The sequence below is a fragment of the Hemiscyllium ocellatum genome, chromosome 24 (assembly GCF_020745735.1).
Source record: "Hemiscyllium ocellatum isolate sHemOce1 chromosome 24, sHemOce1.pat.X.cur, whole genome shotgun sequence".
In the NCBI taxonomy this organism is placed as follows: domain Eukaryota; kingdom Metazoa; phylum Chordata; class Chondrichthyes; order Orectolobiformes; family Hemiscylliidae; genus Hemiscyllium; species Hemiscyllium ocellatum.
This window is the reverse complement of record NC_083424.1, coordinates 27,453,611-27,477,048: the sequence shown is the minus strand read 5'-3', so window position 1 is coordinate 27,477,048 and position 23,438 is coordinate 27,453,611. Positions and strand designations below refer to the sequence as shown.

At 38.6% G+C, this 23,438-nt stretch overlaps 1 protein-coding gene across 1 annotated transcript; it reads right to left on the bottom strand.

The window, feature by feature from the left end:
• Positions 1-1,015: 1,015 nt before the first annotated feature.
• On the bottom strand, positions 1,016-23,175 carry ppp1cc (protein phosphatase 1, catalytic subunit, gamma isozyme). The gene is made up of 7 exons (XM_060843619.1): positions 22,913-23,175; positions 11,559-11,690; positions 10,066-10,296; positions 9,130-9,234; positions 8,651-8,874; positions 2,495-2,629; positions 1,016-1,893 (listed from the first exon to the last, which is right to left on the bottom strand). Exons 1-7 carry the CDS (start codon positions 22,965-22,967, stop codon positions 1,804-1,806), a joined length of 972 nt encoding a protein of 323 aa, XP_060699602.1. The 5' UTR covers positions 22,968-23,175; the 3' UTR covers positions 1,016-1,803.
• Between the last annotated feature and the right edge of the window lie 263 nt (positions 23,176-23,438).

Here is a 23,438-nt window from a genome sequence, read left to right as displayed (position 1 = left end):
GAATGGCAAAAAACACCAGTATGTCTTGGCTGTTAGGCAGAGCTGTCCAGAGTTCTACAGAATCACCATCTTGCTGAGTCTGTTGTTAATTGTTTAATGTATTCCATAATCTACCTGTTTGGATGATGACAATGAAAATTATCCAAGAGAAAAATCCGGAGTTTGTCATTTCAGGCACATAATGTATTGTGCTAGTTTCTTCACTTCCAAGTTAACTAAATAACACAGATGCACAAGAATCCAGATTTATAAAAAGGCTTTATTTTAGTTCCCATTTTTGATCATGAAATCAGTTAATTCCTTGGCTGAGAGCACAGCATGCAAACATGCCCAGAAATCTGCCATTTTAAAATATGCCCTCTAAAAACCAGGAGTCTCATATGGATGTGCCCAATTTTGATCTTCCCCAGCACAGTGGCAGGGGTGAGGAAATAAAGCTGCACCTTCATGACCATTAGCAGGGACACTGGAGAATAGTGATACAGTAGCATTTTTACCTTACAAATATTAATAATTTCAAAAGTGAAGCATCTACAAGTTACAGTGTAGTATAAAAGGGGAGAGAATTGGTGCAACAGCCTTTCGTGGGGATCTTGGACAAACTGATATGGCAAAAAAAAGTCTATTTGCACAGAACCAGAAAAATTTAGAATTCTAACTACAAGCTCTTAACCTTAATCAGGGAGAGGTAACAGAGCAAGTTCACATTGAACACTCCAAAAACAAACTATCATTCAGCCAATTGGCCAACTGCATAATGACAGAATCCCAGGAACAGGTCGCTTGCTTGTCCTCAAGACCAGGGTCAATAGATGGAAAGAGAGGAAACAACCTCCCAATCCCAAAAGAACAAGAATGGCTGAATGACAAACACACTTTAAAGTTCAATAATCTATGCTAGCTGTTTCTCAATCTGTTCTCCTCCATCTTTGCCAGGTGTTTACTAACCCATTTGTTTGGCATTATACAAGGAACCTAATATTGACAACTTTAAAACAAATAAAGATGCCAAATGTAAAATAATGGCTTTATTTCATCATTTAAAATATACAGTACAGGAAGTGTGCTTAATCAAATTTACGTCATTCTCTGTGATGCTGGCAGAGTGGAGGGGCAGATCCTTCTTCTAAAATCATGACATCTATACAACAGTTGCTTACACGACAGACATGTAGACTTGAAAAAAGCAGATGCATTCCTCTAAATAAAAACATTTTATGAGAAAAGTACAAAATTGTTTTGAAGTTTTATAAAACAGTATATCACTTCCTACAAGTCAATGAGACTCTTTCTTCCCCCCAACCCCCCCAACCAAAAGGTCAATTACCAGCTCACAAGCATCACCACTTTAGGTCTTAAAAAAATAAAAAAAGAAAAACAAATCACAAGGCATTTTTATCACTTTGTGAACTGTACCAAAATGTCAAAATTCTGTCAACTACAAGTCGTTTCTATTTCCCACCAACCCCCTCCCCTGACCTACATTGAAACCTGCTGAGGAGCAGCAGTCAAGCACATTGTTAGCAGCTGGTGCTAACAATCAGGAGGCCTGATGCAAATTAAACAGCTACAGTACTATTTTATATTCTTCCATCTTGAGGGGTGGGGGAGAAGGCATGTTTGCTGTTCAGAAACAGCAACCATGTTTCTGTATATCACAGCAGATAAACCACAAGTCAACAAATAGTAATCTAATTCAAGCAAGCTGACAGATACACTTTACATAAAAGAAAAAAAAAGTTAAAAATGGAGACAAACTGGTATAATACAAGTCCAAAACAGGCAATGCCAGAGTTCCTGATTTTATTTCTTGGCCTGTTTCGTGATCATGCTTCTTGGTGGTGTTACAGGTCGGCTTGCATTAGGTTTCTTTTTCTCTGCTGGTTTCAAAATCTATACGAAGAAAGTGAACATTTCAATTTTTTTTCAGAGTCCTTTTTAAAAACATTATATCCCTGATCAATTACAATTGTACTAAATGGCCACTTTTTAATGATAATACAGCTTAAACTTTTTAGATCTTTCAGAAATATATTCATTAGGATTAAACATTTAAAAACTAGTTCATGAAATGAACATGGAACCTCCAGGTGCCCAGTTGTGAAGTTAATCTTCAAACCATCAGCCACTTTTTATTGGACTGTGAATATTAAACAAATAGTAAAATCTGATTGTTGCACATATTAAACTTGCAAAAAATCATCTCAACTGCAGCTTCCATTAGATAGTGCAAAAACCCAAAAGCTCAATGTTATCAAATTTTTAGAAAGTTGTGAGCATTAATTCTGAACTCTTCAGAGTGTTCCTGGAGGTGTGAAGACCATTAGCAGGCTGCTTACCTCTTTGGCTTCACCAATCAAGAGGCCTGATGTCAGGCAAAAACTTCCAAATATGTAGTTAGAAAAATGAAACAAACCATTACATCCACTCAGCATTAAGTTTGCTGCACAAAACAAAAGTCTATTTTGTAACAAACCCAAAGGGTCCAGCTTACCTGAAAAGAACACATCAAGGTTTCATCTACACTCATCATAGCACCTGCATTATCAAACTCCCCACAATAATTGGGTGCAGAGAACAAAGTCACCAACTGTCTTTTGGCAAAGAATTCATACCCATCTTCTACAACCTGTTTCAGAAATATGAATTAATACAGATCACAGCTGTACACATTATTCACAGGACAGATGTTATTAATGGTTACTGTTAAGTCAAATAACTGGGATTTAAATGGCACTATGCAATTTTAATACAACTGGTCAAATGAAACAGAAGTGTCCACACTAGTATTTAATAAATAATTAAATTACTTGTTCCAACTAATTCAAAGTCACCATCCAAATCAATGCTAAGAAAAAAAATGTAGACAGAAGCCTGGGAGTTTCAGTAAGGTTTAGACCAAGCTTAAATGACAATTCTGATTTCATGTATTCCTGGCATCGTATGTTTTCACTCCAATATTGAACACATGTCAAAAGATGTCGCAGAGCAGCTACAGGACATTCTGGAGTATGGTAGTGAACAGCATATAGTCATACATATTAACCTTTTGTTGGTGCCAAAAAGGAGAATAATAAGTTAGGAAGCAAGTTAAAAAGTAGGACTTCAAAAAGGTAATGATCTCAGGTTTGCACCCAATTCCAAATGCTAATCAGTGTGGAAATTGCAGGATATATCAGATGAATGTGGATGGAAAGATGTTACATGAGACAGGGTTCAGATTCCAGAGACATTGAACCAGTTCTGGGGCGGGTGGGAGCAGTAAAGACTGGATGGGTTGCACTTGGGTAGGAATGCAATGGACATCCTAGAGGGTTATTTGATAAAGTGTTTGGGGAGGATTTAAACTAAAATTAGAGGGGCTGGGAAGCTATGCATAGAGACAGAAGGGATGAAAAGTAGGGAAATAAAAAAAAGCCTAGTATGGGAATTAAGTGATACGCAGAGAATTCAAGAGCAAAAATCAAACAGGGCCACACAGTGCAAAATAATGCAAGTGAGATTAAATGTTAAAAATGACAAATTTTAATGCAGGGAGCATTTGCACCAAAGGGGATAAATTATTGACATAAAAGATCTAAACTTGTCTGGTATAGTTGGGATTTTGGAGGCATGTCAGAAGGCGATTAGGAATGGGAACTGAACTGGGAAAGGAATTCAATTTTTATGAAACACAAAGACTAAAAAGAGTAGCACTGATGATTAGAGACTACATTAACAATATTATCTCTGGTGAAGTGGAAGCAGTGCAGGTACTGCTTAGAAACATTAAACAGGCAGAGAATGATAGTGGCAGTTGTATACATACACCCTGAGTTGTAGTGGTAACGTTGGGGGAAGGCATTAAAGAACATAGAACACAGAACTTTACAGCGCAGTACAGGCCCTTCGGCCCTTGATGTTGTGCCGCCCTGTCATACTAATCTGAAGCCCATCCCACCTACACTATTCCATGTGACTGTCCAATGTCGACTTAAATGCACTTAAACTGGCCGAATCTACTACTGATGCAGGCAAAGCATTCCATACCCTTTCTACTCAGAGTAAAGAAACTACCTCTGACATCTGTCTCAAACCTATCTCCCCACACTTTAAAGTGGTGTCCCCATACTTGGAAAAAGGCTCTCTCTGGCCACCCTATCTAATCCTCTGATTGTCTTGTACGTCTCTATTAAGTCACCTCTCAACCTTCTTCTCTCTAATGAGAACAGCCTCAAGGCCCTCAGCCTTTCCTCGTAAGACATTCCTTCCATACCCGGCAACATCCTAGTAAATCTCCTCTGCACCCTTTCCAAAGCTTCCACATCCTTCTTAGAATACGGTGACCAGAACCCTACAAAATACTCCAAGTGTGGCCGTACCAGAGCTTTGTACAGCTGCAGCATAACCTCCTGGTTCCGGAATTCAATCCCTCTACTAATAAAGGCCAAAACACAGTATGCCTTCTTAACAATCTTGTCAATCTGGGTGTAAATTAGAGATGCAAACATAAATATAGCTGTTAATTATGGGCAGCTTTAATGTGCACTTAGATTGGGCAAGTCAAATCAAAAACAATGCAGGAGGTGAAATTCCTGAAGTATTTTCTGGCTCAATATGATGAGGAACCAATTACAGAACAGGCCATTCTACTAGACTAAGTATTGCAGTCATACAGCATGGAAACAAACCCTTTGGTTCAACTAATCCAGTTATGTAATGCGAAAGGAATAAAATTGACAATATTGCAATGAGGGGACTTTAGGGAAGGATGACCATAATATATATTAAAGAATTCATTATTAAGATGGAGAGTGAAGTAATTGATTCTGAGATTTAGTGTCCTGAATTTTAAAGTTATGATGGTATGACGCGTGGGCTGGCTATGATAAATTGGGAAATGTTACATAAAAGAGGTGGTGGAGGATAGGCAATGACAAACATTTAAAGAATGCATGGAGGAACTGCAACAATTATTCATTCCTGTCCGGCACAAAAATAAAACAGAAAGATGGCCCGACCATGGCTAACTAGGGAAATTAGGGATAGTATTAGATACAAGGAAGGGGAATACAAATTGGCAAAAAAAAGAAAGGTTTGGGAGTAGTTTAGATTTCACAAGGAGGACAAAAGGAATTAAGAGGTGGGGAGAGAAAGCGCATGAGAGTAAGCTTGCAGGTAATGCATATATCGAAACTTTTGGAAAGTCAGCTCATATGCAAATCGGATTAGTGAATACTAATGTAGATCCCTAACAAAGTTAGTTAAGGGTAACAAAGAAATGATAAAACCATTAAATACATATTTTTGTTCTATATTGACAAAAAGGAGGATACAAATAATGTCCCAAAAATGTTGGGACACAGTCTAATGAGAGCAAGAAACTGAAGAAAGTCAGTATTAGTGGAGAAATTGATCAGATTAAAAAGACCAATAAATCCCCGAAGCCTGATAATCTACATCCCAGTGTACTTAAGGAAGTAGCCTTAAAAATACTGGTTGCATTTGGTGGTCATCTTTCAAGCTTCTATGGACTCTGGGAAAGTTTCTGCAGTAGGTGACTAGTGTAACTCTACTATTTAAAAAACATAAATTATCGTCTGGCCACTTGACATCAGAAGTAGAGAAAATGCTCGTCTATTGTAAAAGATTTAGTAAGGGTCCTGGAAAACAGTGACAGAATTGGATAGTCAGCAATTACAGAAGAGAAATTACATTCTAAAAGCCTACTAGAATTTTGAGGCTGTATCTAGTAGAGTTGATATGGGGAAGCCAGTAGGTATGGCTTACTCAGACTTTCAAAAGCATTGAGAAGATCCCACATAAGAGATCCAAATGCAAAATTAAAGTACAAATGATTGGGTTAGTATGTGACATTGATCGGGAACTGGTTGGTAGACAGGAAAGAGTCGGAATAAGTGATAATTTTCCCCAGCAGCTGATAGTAACTAGTAAAGTATCACAGGGATCAGTGCATGACCCCAACTATTCATAATATATGTTGATGATTTAAGTGAGGGAAATAAACATAATATCTTCGACAACACACAGCTGAGTGAGTGTTTGAGCAGTGATGTGGATGCAAAGATACTTCAATGCAAATTGGACAAGTTGAGCAAGTGGGTAAATGCATGGTAGATAAAAGTATAAATGCTGATAAATGTTGTTATCCACTGACAGCAAAAACAGATTATCTGACTGGTGACAGAATGGCAAAGAGGGAGGTGCAACGAGAATTGAATGTCCTTGGACATACAGATATGGAAGTGCTGTTGTTGGACTAGGGTGGACAAAGTTAAAAATCACAACACCAGGTTATAGTTCAACAGGTTTAGTTGGGAGTACTAGCTTTCAGAGCGCTGCTTCTTAGTCAGGTAACTAAGGCATAGAATTTATAGCAGAAAATCACAGTTCATGCAATTAAAACGATATATTGAACAAGCCTGGATTGCTGTTAAGTCTTTCATCTTTTAGAATGGGTTGCAAGTTTCGGTTCATTAATATGTAAATCCCAGAACTTTTTCCCAGTCACATTAGAGATAACTTAAGCTTCATTTAAAAAAAAAAGGTGACATCTTAGCTCAGACAATGTACTAAAAGGTGTGAAGTTAGAGTCTGGCTGTATCCCAATCTTGAGTCAGACTGGTTCTATTTCCAAAGTAGGAATTTATTAGATATTACATGGATTGACTGCTTGCAGGTTGTGTGCTTTGAACAAAAAATAGAATATTCCTACAAATACAATTGTGTAAGTGGAAATTCATCCCATAGACCTGTGTGCACGCACATGAGTGGGAGGGGATGGATGGAGTATAAACTGAGGAGACACAGAGACAGCGCTTGGGTTCATGTCACACTACAGATGACCCCACAACACTATGCCATCATTCACACAAATCTGTGGGGTGAATTTGCATTTGCAGACATTCTATTTTTGCTCAAAAAGCACATACCCTGGAGGCAGTAAATCCATGTGACATTTTATAAATCCCTACTTTGGGATACAGACTCTAACCTCACACCTTTAATACATCGCCTGAGCCGAGATGTCACTTTTTAAAATAAAACCTTAAGTTATTGAGAATGTAATTTAATAGTAGTTCTGGGATTTATATATTAAATGAACCAAAACGTGCAACCCATCCTAAAAGATGCAATACTTAACAGCAATCTAGGTTTGTTCAATATATTGTTTTAAATGCACAAACACAGTAATCTTTTGCTTTCAATTCTGCGTCTTATGATCCTCCCCCACTAGTTACCTGATGAAGGAGCAGTGCTCTGAAAGCTAGGTACTTCCAAACTAATCTATTGGACTATAACCTGGTGTTATGATTTTTAACCTTGTACATTAGTTATTGAAAGTAAACACACAGGTGAAGGTAGCAAATGATATGTTGACCTACATAGCTAGGGGATTTGACAAGAGCAGGGATGTCATTGCAACTGTACAAAGCCATGGGGAGACCAATAACCTGGAGTATTATGTGCAGTTTTGGTCTCCTCATCCAAGGATGGATGTTCTGGCTATGGAGGGAGTGCAGCAAAAGTTAACAGACTGATTCCAGAGATGGCAGGACTGACTGATGAGGGACTCTCAGTTAGGACTATATTTACTGGAGCTCAGAAGAATGTAAGGGGATCTCCCAGATGCATAAAATTCTAAAACTAAACAGGGTAAATGCAGGGAGGATGTTCCCAATGACTGGAGAGTAGATACAGAGTAGGTCACAGAGTGACCTACTAAGGATACAGAGTAGGTCATTTAGGACAGAGGAGGAAAAAAACGTCTTCACCCTAAAAGTGGCAAGTCTGTGAAATTCTCTACCATAAAAAAAAAGTGGTTGAGACCAACGCATTGAATGTTTGAGGAGGAGTTCCGATTTTGTTCGTCGGGCTTAAGGGATCAAAGTGCATGGGGAGAGCGCAAAAACAGAGTACAGAGTTGGATGATCAGTCACGATCATATTGAATGACGAGCACATGTGAAGGAATTGCCTACTCCTGCTCCTATTTTCAATGTCTAATTTATTTTTAAATTATTTCAAACTTTTCTTTAATGAATCCACTGTATTCAGTTTCACAATGCACAACACTAATTATAACTACTTGTCTTGATTATGTATAGAAAGATTATATTCTGCATGTTGAAAAAGAACCAGGCACCAGTTTGTAGGATACTGTACCAATCTGAACTCTTCAGGGGCACACAACTCAAAACTAAATAAATTGAATAAAATTATTCTTTTATTTCCTTAAAAGTTGTAATTTGATAAAGAAAAACCCACTTGATTCCATGCCACATTAAACAATAAATTATAATCAATTTTCCCAATCACACATCCACCCAGCAATTTAAATATGTAAGCAATAGATAAAGTTTTAAAAAGTGTAACAGTTTTCACACCATACTGTAGATGACAGTAGCGAACTAAATGACAACAGTTGAGGGAGCATTACAAACAGGTTTGGCAAGCTAGGGAAAATTTCAGGTATCAATTACTGTGGAGTTGTATTTTGAACACACTGGTGAATAAACAGCAAAGCTGTATTAAGTCAGAATGAGTGATATTTTTAATAGGTAAACAATTGGATTTTGAGATGAGTTAACTGAAATTCAGTAGTTTCTCATTTTTTTAAAAAAGCAATAAATAAATCTGTTACACTATACCTGGTGGGCTCTACATATCAGATCCAGGTCATGTTTATGAAGGAATTTTGCAACTACTTCTGCTCCAAATGTGAATGAGACACCTCGATCATTCTCACCCCATCCCAATACATCTTTGTCTGGGTCAGACCACAAGAGATCACAGAGAAGTCCTTGATCAGGCACATCAGTGGGTCGCATGATCCGTCTGATTTGTTCCATGGACTGAAGGTCAGGTGACAAACCTGATTTAAGAAAATAAAATTAAGTTATTGAATACTCATTATCCTCTGCTCCAATATCTAAATATTGTAACAGTACAGTTACAATGAGAAGTTTTTAAAAAAAGGTACAAGTTAAAACATTGGCATTCAGCAAACCAAGAACAAGCCTAAGGACTAACCAAAAAAGAAATTCACAATAATTCAAATACACACTAAGAAAATTACTTTAAAAAAAATCATAGGCAACATCCTGTACTCAAATTAAATTATACACACCTCCATGACAGCAAAATATCTTTTCATCCACAATGGCAGCAATAGGCAAGCAGTTGAAACAGTCTGTAAAAGTCTTCCACAATTTAATATTGTACCTCCTTTTACCTAGAAGACAGACATGGAGAAAGGTAGGTACCTAATGAACAGGAATACTAAGTTTAAAATCTGGGACATAGATTTATGTAACTTTTTTTTGGAAGCTACGCTTAGATATTTAATGGCTTCTTTTGTTTGCATGATTAGTATCTTTAACGCTTGGGCACCTATCTTCCTTTGGTGAATCAGTCAAAGAATGATAATGCAAACAAAATCAATTTTTAAGAACGAAACAGGAAAAGGAATGTGTTTTACTACTGTAGGCATTAATTTGAAACCAAAGTGCTACAAAGGTACAATTGACTAAGTATAGATAAATAACTCCTTACTACACCAATTGTAAAACACAATTAATCCCTTGCCGGTTTGGAGTTGAAAAGCTAAATATTTAAAGATTTCTTTTCATCTCATTGTTCACTTACATAGAGCTTTAATATTAAAATTGAAGAATAAATAATAAGCAATAAAACTATAGTCTGTAATATTTTCAAGTTTGCACATTTCAAATACTAAATGGGAACAAAGCTACAAAATGCCATATTAAGCTTTTAAAAAGTGCATAAACTAAAGGTGACTAAATCAGTGACCCTCCAAACTAGAGGCATTATCAAAGAAGTAACAAGGGTTGTCTTTTTTACTTCCCACTGGAGTATATAGTTTCATTATAAGCATTGCTGAGGCAAGTAGCAGCTGAACTAGAGATAGTAGCTTTAATCGCACACACAATTGCCTGACTTCAGCAAACTTGTCAAAACAGTCAGTAGATTAGAATCGTAAAAAAACCTACCATGCAGAATTGACTATGATTAGGCAATAGTAAACTAGGCAATGTTTCCTTACATTCATCATAGAATCCATATATTCTGTTTATACTGGCACATTCATGGTTTCCACGCAGAAGGAAAAAATTCTCCGGATATTTAATTTTGTATGCCAACAACAGACAGATAGTTTCCAGAGACTGTTTTCCCCTGTCCACATAATCTCCCAGAAAGAGATAGTTGCTCTCCGGTGGGAATCCTCCATATTCAAACAACCGAAGTAAATCGTAATACTGGCCATGAATATCACCTAGTTAGGGAGAAGTTGGGGGAAGGAGAGAAAAAAAAAGAAAGATTTTAATCAGAATAATTTACTAAAAGGTACATTAAGCAGTAATAGAGTGAAACTTGGGACAGACACAGTTAGCAGCAGCTGGATAAAATTTAGAACACTCAGTAAACAGACAGACAGGGGCAGTGGCTGAATGGGATGTGGACATGTACTGGTGAGTGTTCAAATGGGGCAGGGGGTGGAGAAGCAGCGCAACTGATGTGTATGACTTCCCGTTCAAGTGCTCAACCATTATGCACTAGGTCTAAATTAAAAGCACATAATTCTGTACAACAGTAGCAGAAGCAAAACCCACAATTTCCTGTGTGCACTATGGGGTAAAGCTATTAAAATTTCTAACTAAGTCATTGTATTTTGTGCCTAGCCTTACTGTAACACTAAGCACATACATATTGGAATCTGCATTTCATCTCATCTGACAAGACTAATACAGTGGTAATTTTTATCAGCAATTATTAAAATAAAATGGATGACAATCCTATACCATTCATGACAAAGCTATGCTCTCAAATTTCTAGAATAAAGGGTCTTCCCAAAGACACTTGCTTGATGTTATGTAGAATTGGGCAAACAATTTCCATCCTATTTTGTACAGCAACCCATCTGCTGGAACACTCCAGATGAAATTGCTATCTAAAATAATACTACAAGAGATTTGAATAAACTTCTCATTTGTTTAAAAAGATTTAGAGTAGTACTTAAGAAATTATCTACACAAATAGTTCATTCTCACACCCTACATTTAAACTAAAACTGAAAAGGTGGCTTTTGTAAAAAAAAAATTGAGAAGTCAGGTTTCATTCCATAAGTCACTTTGCTTTTAAATGGATGGTAGACACAATGGATAAAAATCAAATTTTACAGACAGCAAAGTGAAAATAACTAATCAAGATTAATACCTTGCTTCAAATAGAGTGTTTAAATATTTTGGATTGGAGTTTCCTTCCTCAAAAAAATCAGAGGCACATTTTTTGACAAGCAAGCGGCAAGAAGTTATTAGGGATAGGATAGGTGGGAACATGGAATAATCAGACCAGCCATAATCTTACTGGATGATAGACCAGCTTTAGAGAGACACGTTGCCAACTACTGCTCTTAATTTGTGTTTGTAAAAGCTAAAATCCAAATATTCAGCCCAAGAAAAACAATTTCATTTTGAGATTCAAACATTTCATGTGAACATACATCAAGGCAATAACTGACTATAAAAAGCTACTCACCACATATTTTTAATGGAGCTTCAAGTTCCAGAAGAATAGGTTGACTAAGGAAGATTTCACGAGACTTGAGGCACAGGCCTCTGATTTCATTCTCTTGGAGCTGTACATTTTTTCCTGGTTTAGAACCTCGTACTGATAAAGAAAAAGCAACAATTGACAGCTGTTATGTTAATTTGGAAACTTGTACTGTATGATTTAAATGCAGTATTGCCTTTTGCAGTTTGAGAAGTTTACTAGGTTGCTAAACCTATAAAGGGTAGGGTGATTGCAGCTCCCATATTAAAATGTCAAATAAAACACTGCAACACTGAAATCAACAATACACCTTTCCTGGTTGAAATCTAGACAGTACTGTATTTGAATTTCTAGACAGTTGATAAGGTGGCATTTGCAAGATTAATAGAGAAAGTAAAAACCTCATGATGTAGGGAGCAATAAATTGGCAAGGAGAGAAGACTGGCTAGCTAGCAGAAAGCACTAGGCATAATTGGATTTTGAAGTTGTATTGAAGAAGTTGTGACAAGAATAATACTAGACTCAAAGTGTTAACTTTTTCTCTCTCCACAAATGCTACCAGACCTCCTGATTTCTCTATTTGTTTCACACTTCCAGCATCAACGGTATTTTGTATTTATATAATTGTCATTTTTGGTTGGCACATCTTGCCACAGGAACCAGAAAAGGGACCTCAACATTTTACAACTTACATTAAAATGTCTTGGATGACAGGATAAAGAGTAAATTTGTAGTTCTTAGTGTTAATTGCAAAGTAAGTTGTGAAGACAACATTAGGGACAATGAAGGGATATAGGACAATTATCTGGTAAATGGAATACAAGATGGGAATATCTAAATTGTCCATTTGGCTGCAACAATAAAGCAGCACATTATCTAAGAGCATGAAATATTAAAGAGATCACTGATCTGTAGAGATCTGAGTGACTTCATGTGAATTGCATAAAAAAGGTGTAGTTAAACAAATAATTAGTGAATAAATTCCATTAGATTATAATTTATTGTAGGCAGAATTAGTTACAAAACTAAAAAAATTATACTCCAGTTATGAAGCATTGAGATAATGGTGTACTGGATAGTCTCCTTATTTTAGATATAAACGCATTAGAAGTAGTTTAGAGGTTTACTAGACTAACTCGTGGAAAGGTGGGTTGTCTTACGTAGAAAAGACAATAGGCTTGGCTTCACTAGAGCTCAGAAGACTCAACTGAAGCATACAAGAGTCTCGACAAATGCACTGATCTGTATGTAATAATGATAATTCGGAGCTGTGTATGTAAATGTGGAAATATGAATGGCATTACCTAATGTACAGTGTATCAAATTATTCTATGCATATTTTATGAATAAAGTATATTTTTGAAATAAAAAAAATACAAGAGTCTCGACAGGGTGTACATGCAAAGGACTTTTCCTTTTGTGGGAGAATCTAGAGCTGCGTTTTAAAAATATGGGGTTGCCAGCTTAATGACAGATTAAATGAAATTTGTTCGAGGATTGAATGTTTTTGAAATGCTTGCCCTCAAAAAACAAATGGAGGAAGCAGAGTCTTTGAATTTTAAGATAGCTTCTTGATAAGCAAGAGTGTGAAAGGTTATTGTGGGTGGGCAGGACGGTGAAGTAATCAGCCATCTTTTTGAATGATAGAACAGGCTCAAGCTGCGAGTGGCCTACTCTTGCTTCTAGTTTATTCATTCAAATGGTCTTGAACCACAGACAAAATTCTAAAAATCGAATTAATTGTCTCAGAACTTCAGCTACACGACACTAACTTCACTAGCCCGCATCCATTAGCTAGACAGAAGGAAAATGGTATTCTATGATCTTTGAAGTGAACATATTGAATAGTCATAATCACTTTCATTGCCCACACAAATTAAAACTTGAAGCCAGCTTTAAAAGAAAGTTTTGTAACATAACAAAAGCTTCCACAACGACTTCACTAAGCTCATGAGAAAGAACACATTTTTAAATAAAAAAAGTTGAGGATCAAAATTTATATTTAAAAACCTAAAAGCCAAATTTGCAAAATAATCAAACACGTTATAAAGATTTAGATAGGAGCAACCGTGCACAGATTATCCAAGTCACAAGACATAACTTAGTAAGATCAAACAATAACTAATGAGGAGTGTGTTATTGTGAAAGTAGTTAACTACTTGAATCACAGAAAAATGCAAGCCATGAAGTTTACAGCTGGAAGATTTCATGCAATCCCCAGTGTTATTCATATTCTAAAACAGATCAGTACGATTTTTGCGATGTCCTCATTCCTTCAAAATACAAACAACTATTATGGAGTATTTACTGTACATGCATGGAACAAGAAAGGTCAAGAAATGCAAAAATCAGCTTAAAACTTGATTTTGTATGAAAGCATCAACTAAGACAAATGCACTACCTTTAAAAGGCCATTTATTTTCTATACTTAGCTTTCTGATTTCCACTAAGCAGCAATTACAATTAAACCCCAAGTCTTCCACTTTCCTATTTCAGGTGGATACTAAAAAGGTGGCCGAGATTCACATCTTCATACTGTTATTGAATAAACTGTATTGCATATTAAGACACAAAGGAATAAGAGGCAGTTTAAATTACACAATAGATAGGGCTTTTGCCCGAAATGTCGATTTCGCTGCTCGTTGGATGCTGCCTGAACTGCTGTGCTCTTCCAGCACCACTGATCCAATAGATATTCAACCTGTTGCCTTTTCCTGAAATCTAAACTGCTGTCAAACCTCAGGTCTACTGCTGTTTTAGCATTTGTATGCCCCTTCCTCGGATCTAAATCATCCCTAATTGACCTCATTAGCCATGGTCGAGCCATTTTTCCCCATTTTGTGCTTGCACCAGACAAATGAACAGTTGTTACAGTTCTGCCTTGCATTCTTTAAATGTTTGTCTTTGTCAAACTACATGATTAAGGAGGTAGCCTGGCTTTGCTTATGAAGTATCAATACAAAATTGCCACCAAGAAATCAAATAGGGAGTCCAAAAGGGACTACTTATCCAAAGAATGACAAGACATTAGGACTTCTAAAAAACAAACAAGATGTCTTTAAAGGAGAGTTAGGTAAGCATGCAAAAGGTGAAGGGGATAGACAGGTATACTGATTGGTGAGGAAAGATGGGAGGTCAGTGGCAGAATATAAAAGGTTTAGGTTGAATAGCTGTTTCTGTACTGTGTAAAAGAATTTATTTAGAACAAAGCTAAAAATGGATTTGGATGTAATAATCAGCCAAGATCTGAACTAAATTGTGAATTAAAATCACAAAATGACTTGGTGTAACAATAATTTTTTGCTCCTGGGAAGAAATGCTTAAAAAAGATTCTAATCTTTAAAAAAATCTACTAAGCCTCTAATGTTAAAAAAAACACACAAAGCTAGATATTACACTTATTTTTATACAGAGAGAGACTTCGTGGAAGCAATAAAAGAGACAAGCAGATTTAGACAACCAGGAAAATAAAAAAAGGGCAAACCTCTCCAATGCAGAAAGAGTGATGGCAGCCTAGACCATGATTAACATGCACAGAAATCACTGGTTTGGATCAGGAATGGAAATATTCATATTTTTAAAAAAAGGAAGTCTGAATATATAGACCCAAAAAAAAAAGCAGACCCAGCAGTGCTATTGTCAATGTCAGCTAATAAAGACTTGCAGGTGATTAATGTATACATGTTTTTTCATATGCATTTTCAAGGTTCTTGTTGTACCTCTGAGCCAGGAAATCAAGGTTAAGGGTCCACATGCTCCAGAGGGGTGTGAGATAATATTTTTAATTTTAACTTGCTCAGATATCCACGTAGAAGTATTTACAAATGGCTGCCTGATGCGTTATTTACTAACGAGACATGTTTGTCTACGAGTCCCAAATAGAACTAATGCTGTGGATCTCAGTCCCATCAATTCTTGTCCTGCCTAAGATGATAAGGTTTGCAAATGACATTAAATTCCCAAAGTAAAAGGACAAGACAGAAGCCAAAAAAAAAAATTACACTCAAGGTGCAGGATGTCAATGGTGGGGACAAAATACCCTTCTGTCAGCTCAAGAATACAAAGTATGCACCTGTGATATTAAACTTGAAAAATGCAGATCACAAATCATTCACCATTGAACTTCACATATCTGGTATCAGACAATGTTGCACTCATGACTAAGGAAGACTTGTCAGATTACCATTTTATTAACCATGGTTAGAAGATTTGATTGACTATCTGGGATCCAGAAATCCAGCACTGAAGATGGGCTGGGGTGGTTTGTACTCCTCAATCCAACAAGTTGGACATGCATGCCTTCTCCTATCCAGATTATCTTGCAGATCAAGTGTGAGAGCAGACTTTCTGTAGTTTAACAGCAGGATGCAATAGCACCTCTGGCAAGGGCTATTTTATCCAGATGGGTATGAAATATATTTGCAATATAGTTTACAAATGAATAAGAGGATTGTTCATTTTGGTGATTTTTATACATTTGACATTTGTAAAAGGAAAGTTGACAGTAGACAAACTTTACAGTTCCTTTCATGTCATTTATTCTTCAGAGGGACTTTGGATATCTCTGAAGCAAACCATAATCATTTTCATAAAAATCAAGCCCTTCTCACTCCAACTATTTACCAGGGACATTTAACATGTAATAAAGTGAAGGGATACAGGCTTCATTATGCACACAAGGGACCAAAGATAGTTTGATTAACCCCATAAGACATAGGAGTGGAAGGCCATTCAGCCCATCGAGTCCCCTCCGCCATTCAATCATGGCTGATGGGCATTTCAACGCCACTTACCCGCATTCTCCCCGTAGCCCTTAATTCCTTGTGACAACAAGAATTTATCAATCTCTGCCTTGAAGACATTTAGCGTCCCAGCCTCCACTGCACTCCGTGGCAATGAATTCCACGGCCCACCACTCTCTGGCTGAAGAAATGTCTCTGCATTTCTGTTCTGAATTGACCCCCTCAAATCTAATTACAATAAGTTAGAGTTGCTTTTTTTTCCCCCACAAACTGCACTCATTAAAAATACGTTCCAACACTACAGCTCAAGTGGTTGGATCTTCACATCTTCAGGATTCATACCTCCTAACCGGGTCTGCTATGTAACTATTATTTCACAAAGAATGATCACCTGCCCCATGATCATCCCATAAATTTTGTTGATTGTCCCACATCCCATGTTACTTCCTCCCAAATACTGGAAATTCAGGCTTTTGTACCATATTTCAAAGCAAATTGGTAAATGCTAAATTCCTGGAGTTGTGTCTCTTTCCCCAGGGGAGTGCACTGCGCACTCACCAGCCGCAAAACAGCTCAGAGCAGCCAAATTTCCAAGATTCCTTTGCACGTTCAAATCTAAAATTAACTTCAGCTTTTCAAATCTGTGGATTTTTGCACTTGGGTATCTTAAGCATTTCCTTATGATAAAGTACCATTTATTTTCAACGACACTTCACCGTCAACCAGTAGAGTGGATCCCCGAATCCAGGCTAGTTGTTTAAGCCAACCACAAATAAAAATTCACAAAAGTAATCTCCAAACTCGCATCTGGTTTCCCTTTTGGCATGTTTTTATAATGTCTAAAATCAGCAATTCTATAGCAGCCAGTTAAATTATAGTCAATTTATTTTTTAATCTAAACTCTCACCAATCTAATGGTAAGGAATTGAGTAGCTGAGTAACAGAGCAAGATGTTATCAGATTGAAGAGTCTGCTGCAAATTGACAGATTTCATCTAGAAAAGCAGAACTGTAAATAACTTCATGTCCATCGGTCAGGAAGCCATCATATTACAGATATCAATACTGTGGATAGAGACATTTTCAATTGCGAACATCCTCATTTTTGGCTTCCAGATAGGATTTCCTGCTGGGAAGCACACGTGTGGGGACATCAGGCAAGGATAGCAGCACTAGGGGGAGAACTTCCTGCACACACACAATGGTAGTATCAGTTCACTATATGCATAATAATAAATTAGCTTGATACAGACTGAAGTTCAGTTTCACATTTTTAAGTCAATGGCAGTCTTTCACGAGTTCTTGTATTTAGTTCACTTTTTAGCAACTGCTCTCTGCAAAACATGTTTCTGTTGATTCAGTAAAAGATATTAAAATTAGGAAGTTTCAAAAATATTCTCAAATTTCAACAAAATAAATTGCAATACTAATGTAATGTAGTGATAAGATTCAGCCAAAATCAATAATAATAGTATTTTACCAATTGATAAACGTGGGTTGTGCAGAAACACCTTGCACAAAGCCTTAACACTAGACCTAGCATCGTGGTGGCAGTATTCAAAATCTTGACAAATCTGGAGATAGACAGTAACTGATAGGATAAAGTTTTTGACAGATCCTGCTACCAATGAAAAAGGCATGAGCATTTGGGAATGTAATGGTATCTGCAAAGTGGGCTGACTAAACATGTGCAACTATTTCTGATGCTTTTCACTATAAACCATCTCATTAACTGACCCAGCAAATGAAGTAACACACTGAAACTTAAGTATTAGATACTTATCAATGTAGACCAACAACTTCCATCACAACCCAAGTGCTAGAAAGTGATCAACAGCACAAATTGCTCTGATTACGGCTGTCAACTTGGTACAGAATCATAGAATAGTTACAAGCAGAAGAATATGCAGCCTATCATTTGAGCCAGTTCTGACAGAAAAATTCTGACAAACCCAAGGGCCCAACCTTTCCCTCAGCCCTCAAAAATGTTTTCTACTTCAGGTGTTTATTCAATTTCATTTGAAAGTTGCAATTACATTGGGGTTTGAACCAAAACTTATTTTGTTTTAAACTGCAGATTCTTGTGCCTTTCACCTCCCTAACACCCCCCCCACCATCCACCATGCCTTGCCCCACCCAAGTCAAATTCTAAGAATTATCCATTCCAATTGAATGTTGACATAAAATAGAGATCATCTGGTATAGAAATGAAGAATGAAACATGAGACCCAAAGAGTATTTCTAGAGTGGGGAGAGATACAAACATAGCTTCTTTGAAGGAATACGATGAAAAGGATGCACATTTTAAACAATAGATACTGGATTAAGCACTATTCTGTCAAGCTACAGAAACAGCAAAGCAATATTACTCAATCACAATACATACAAGTAGACAGATTTTGTAATATAATTTAACGTTGTTGTAAAGAGTATGCAAGGCCATTTTAATCTGCAATATGGTGTAATCTATACACTGTTGTATAGCTTTGTATTTCAATAATCAGGACATGCATTAGTAGTAGTTTGCTCAACTAACAATAAAAATTGAATTTAGTCCTTGCTGTGAATAATTTATCTTTTGAACCAGAACTCAGTTTGTAAAACAGCTGTCAACATATTTGAGTAAATTACAGGATTAAGAGTGCAGAAGGCATAACCATACTTTAGGGATATTTTAATACATGGAAAAAGATCGATCCCCCAAATAAAAAAGAAACCATCAAGTTGAGGGGATTACATTATTGGCAACAGAATATGGCTTATTTTCAATTAACACATGATTTATGAAGCTGCAACTAGATTCTCAGTGATACTGCATAACTGGCCAGTTTTCGAAAGTTACAACTTTTGAGGTACAAGGTAGACCAGAATGTTGTCCTGGGATGAAAACAAAATTCACACCTGGACTGAAAAGATAATCTTCTAATCCAAAATTGGATCACTATTCTGCTAAAGTCAGACCTGGTGTTGCAAACGATCAGCATTCTCTGATCTGAAGGATGCACATTATATTATTGGGGAAATGCTAATGCAACAAAAGTAGTGTAAAAAACTTTGTCTGACCAATCTCTATTCTAAACACTGGTACAAATTAAAAGCAAATAGAACGTCAGCTCAAAGATCGTGGAGTTTCGTCAGCACTCCACAAAAAGTGTCCCAACAGTAAGATCAGAAGACATAGGAACAAAAATAAAGCATTCAGTTAGGTTTAGGTAAATAAATAGAACCCTTATTGGTCTCTTTCAAGCACAAAGTATCGACCTATACATGGATAAACTCACCAAAAACTGGATTGCAATAACATTCACTGAAATGCCAACAATACCTATGGGGCCTTTTTAAAAAATTAGGCTAGATGTACAAATATTTTCAACTGCGTACCTCTCTCAGATTTATAACATATAATGAAGAGTAAAGTGTTCAACTAACTGCAGGGCTGCAGTTAGTTGAACACTGCACTGCTCAAAGTAATTTTACAAAGGAGAAACATTCCAAGTACAGTCCATATAATAAACCATATTGTCAAAAAACCATCACCTCCCCTATATGTTTGCATGAACAGCTGTCACGTACCTTGGAGTAAGTGTGGATTACAAATGCTTCATCTGAATGAAGCAGTCATCTCCATTTAAGCATCAGAGAGGAAAAAAAACAATTTTAACTTGTCTGGTCAAACTGAAGATCTTTGTAACAATTTTCTCAGGCCCCAATAGAATTTTGACCAGCTGTATTATTTCTTCCATGATTTAATGCATGTAACTAGATTTTCCTCAAAATATAGAAAGTTAGGAAATTTAATAGCAACAGATAAATAATAAACAGCATTGTAGTTGCTTGTGTGCAAACTGAAGACAGATCTGTCAATCTTTCACTGAGGTGATATTTATTTTACTACAAAAACTTGGCCTATTTTGATGCATACTCCCTTGTAAAAATCATGCATACTGTATCTTTAACTAGGTTTGAACTCTTTTTACTCCCAGTCACTTTTTTTCCCCATTGAGTATTGTGCCATTCGTCATCTAGATCCTACCTGAGAATTCCCTCCCAGAGTTCACCCTATTCTCAAAAAGGTCAAGCATTTGTAATTCCTTTCACATCTCTCTCAGGGTCAGTATCTTCTTTTCAACACTTCTAAGATACCTCAAGATGGTTTCCATATGAGTGGCACCATTCAGATTTTACTACTATGATTAAATAAATGCTTTATTAAATGGCTACTTTGCCAAAATATGTCTCAAAGTACAATACTGTAAACCACACTGAAAAAAAACCCTGCTCTCACTCATAATAATTTTTGGGGTCTCAAGATATCTAATCACTTTACAGTCCAAAAATAATTCATTGGTTGCAACCAATTTTCACATGGCAAGGTAGGTAAAACATTAGAGATAAGTAACCAGATCGTCTGGTTATGTTAAGATAGTTCCATTAGACTTTAGGAAACCTCTACGCTGCTTCAAAGTGATCCACTATAAACCCGAGCTTGCAAAGGGCCTTATCCGGAGAGAGATTAAGCAATATGGTACTCCTTCAGTACCAAAGATTCAGTAAATTACTGCAGATGCTGGAATCTGAACTGAAGACAAAAAAAAACTGGAGATCACAGCGGGTAAGGCATCATCCATGGAGAGAAAGCAAGCTAACATTTTATGTTTAGAGGATTCAAAGTTCTCCTTCAGTATTCTGCTGGACTACAAAATAGATTACACAATGCAAATTTTCATCAGATTTGAGTTCATCACTTGAAAGTGTGTTTGAACTGATATTTTAAACCAGCAAATCCAGCAATATCCCACACAAAGCAGTAAAGCAACTGGAGAGAAGTGGGGTAGTAAGAGAACAACCAATTGAAAGAATGAATACCAGCCGCATCACCAGAACTCCCTTATTCTTTGAATCAAAGAGATTTGTATTTACAAAGCATCTTCCAATCACAAATATCCTAACTTATAAACAACCATATGCATTATTGTGCAGGAATGTATAAGCAAATTACTGCAGATTTCAGTACTGGAATCTGTACTGAAAACAAAAAATGCTAGAGACCAAAGCAGATCAGGCAACATCCATGGAAAGAGAGCAAGCTAACGTTTTGAGTCAAGATGACTTCAGAGTCAAAACATTTCCATTGCAATGATTCCTGCACAGTTTGTAAGCATGTACATCTCAGCTGTAAAAAATGGCAAAATAATGCAATGGTTAAAGAAGGAGTATTGTTCAGGAAACCTAGTGACTTTAATAGTGGTTCACATTGGTTTGGAAGGATGTACCCGGACAACGTCACTAATAGTCTTCCTCAAATACAAAGATTCAAGCAATTCTGTGTGCTCTTTAGTCACAGGGAAAGATTAGTTGGTGAATATCTCCCTCCAAATATGGGCTCCTTAATTGGAGGGAGGGAGAGAGATCAGGGTTTGAGAGCGCACAAGAAGCGGGGGCATGGGGGGGGGGGGTAGAGCTGGAAAAATAGGTGAGGGGTGCTGGGGAGGGAAAGGGGCTTCTCCGTCCCCACCCCCCAAAAAAAATCCTGGTGGCTGCTCCCCCCTGGGGAAAGAGAGAGGGGGTGAAGACGACCCAGCATCGCCGCGGTTAACGATTCACGGGCCTCCCGGAGTGTAAAGCGGACGTCGGTGCTGAAGATCGGGGACGGGGGCGATCGAGATCTGGGACGGGGGGGGCGGGGAAAGGGGGGGACGGGGCAGGGGGGGACGGGGGGGGGCAGGAGGGAGATCTGGGCCGGGGGGGGGGAAGGAGGGAGATCTGGGACGGGGGGGGGGGGGGAGGAAGGAGGGAGATCTGGGACGGGGGGGGGGGGAGGAAGGAGGGAGATCTGGGACGGGGGGGGGGAAGGAGGGAGATCTGGGACGGGGGGGGGGGAAGGAGGGAGATCTGGGACGGGGGGGGGAAGGAGGGAGATCTGGGACGGGGGGGGAGGAAGGAGGGAGATCTGGGACGGGGGGGGAGGAAGGAGGGAGATCTGGGACGGGGGGGGAGGAAGGAGGGAGATCTGGGACGGGGGGGGAGGAAGGAGGGAGATCTGGGACGGGGGGGGAGGAAGGAGGGAGATCTGGGACGGGGGGGGAGGAAGGAGGGAGATCTGGGACGGGGGGGGGAGGAAGGAGGGAGATCTGGGACGGGGGGGGAGGAAGGAGGGAGATCTGGGACGGGGGGGGAGGAAGGAGGGAGATCTGGGACGGGGGGGGGAGGAAGGAGGGAGATCTGGGACGGGGGGGGGAAGGAGGGAGATCTGGGACGGGGGGGGAGGAAGGAGGGAGATCTGGGACGGGGGGGGGGGGGGGGGTGATCCAGTCCTTGTGAGGGATGGGGGGCGGAATGGGATGGGGGGGTAAAGAAGAGGGGGTTGGAGGCTGTAAGCGGCTCTGATTGAAGGGGGTGGGGGGTGGGTTTGTGTCAGTAACTCGGCATGGGGGCAGGCGCCGGAGGAGAAGAACGGGCCGAATACCGGTAATGGAGGGAGGGACTAACAACGGACAGGAAACATGGTCGGATTGAGGGGGGGGGGGGTGAATGTTCAGACACAACCCTCCCTCACGTTCCATCCCCCCCCAAACTAACGGCCACCCGCGGCACTCACCTTCCAACAACCTCTGAATAATACTATCTATATTCAGCTTGTCTATATCCGCCATGGCTCACGGTAGTGATTCCGGAGGGGAGGGGGAGTAGGGGTTGGGGGGGGGGGGGGGGTATGATGAGTAGATTTACCGCCTCTATCTCAGTCTCTGGCCGCTCGCTCTTCGCTTCCTTTCTCCTCCCGAGCTCTCGCTCTCTTTTTAAAAAAAATCCACACAAAAAAATGGCGTCACCGCCTGGCGGAGGGATACCCGCGCCGAGTCCCGCACTACTTATCCGGCTCCTGACACGCTACCTCCCCCCCGCCACTCTGAGTGCCCACTTCCTCAAGTCCATGCGCGCCACACGTGCTCCCTCCAACCAAGTCCCGCTTTGTCTCAGCCATCTCTTCGCATTGGCCGCCCCCTGCAGTTTAACCGGCCCCTGCAGCCGCTTAATACACATTCAATGCACCTATATATTTTTTCCCGATATATTAATGGCATCAAGTTACTTTTCAGAGTTCTCTCAGCGAAGCAAAAGAACAT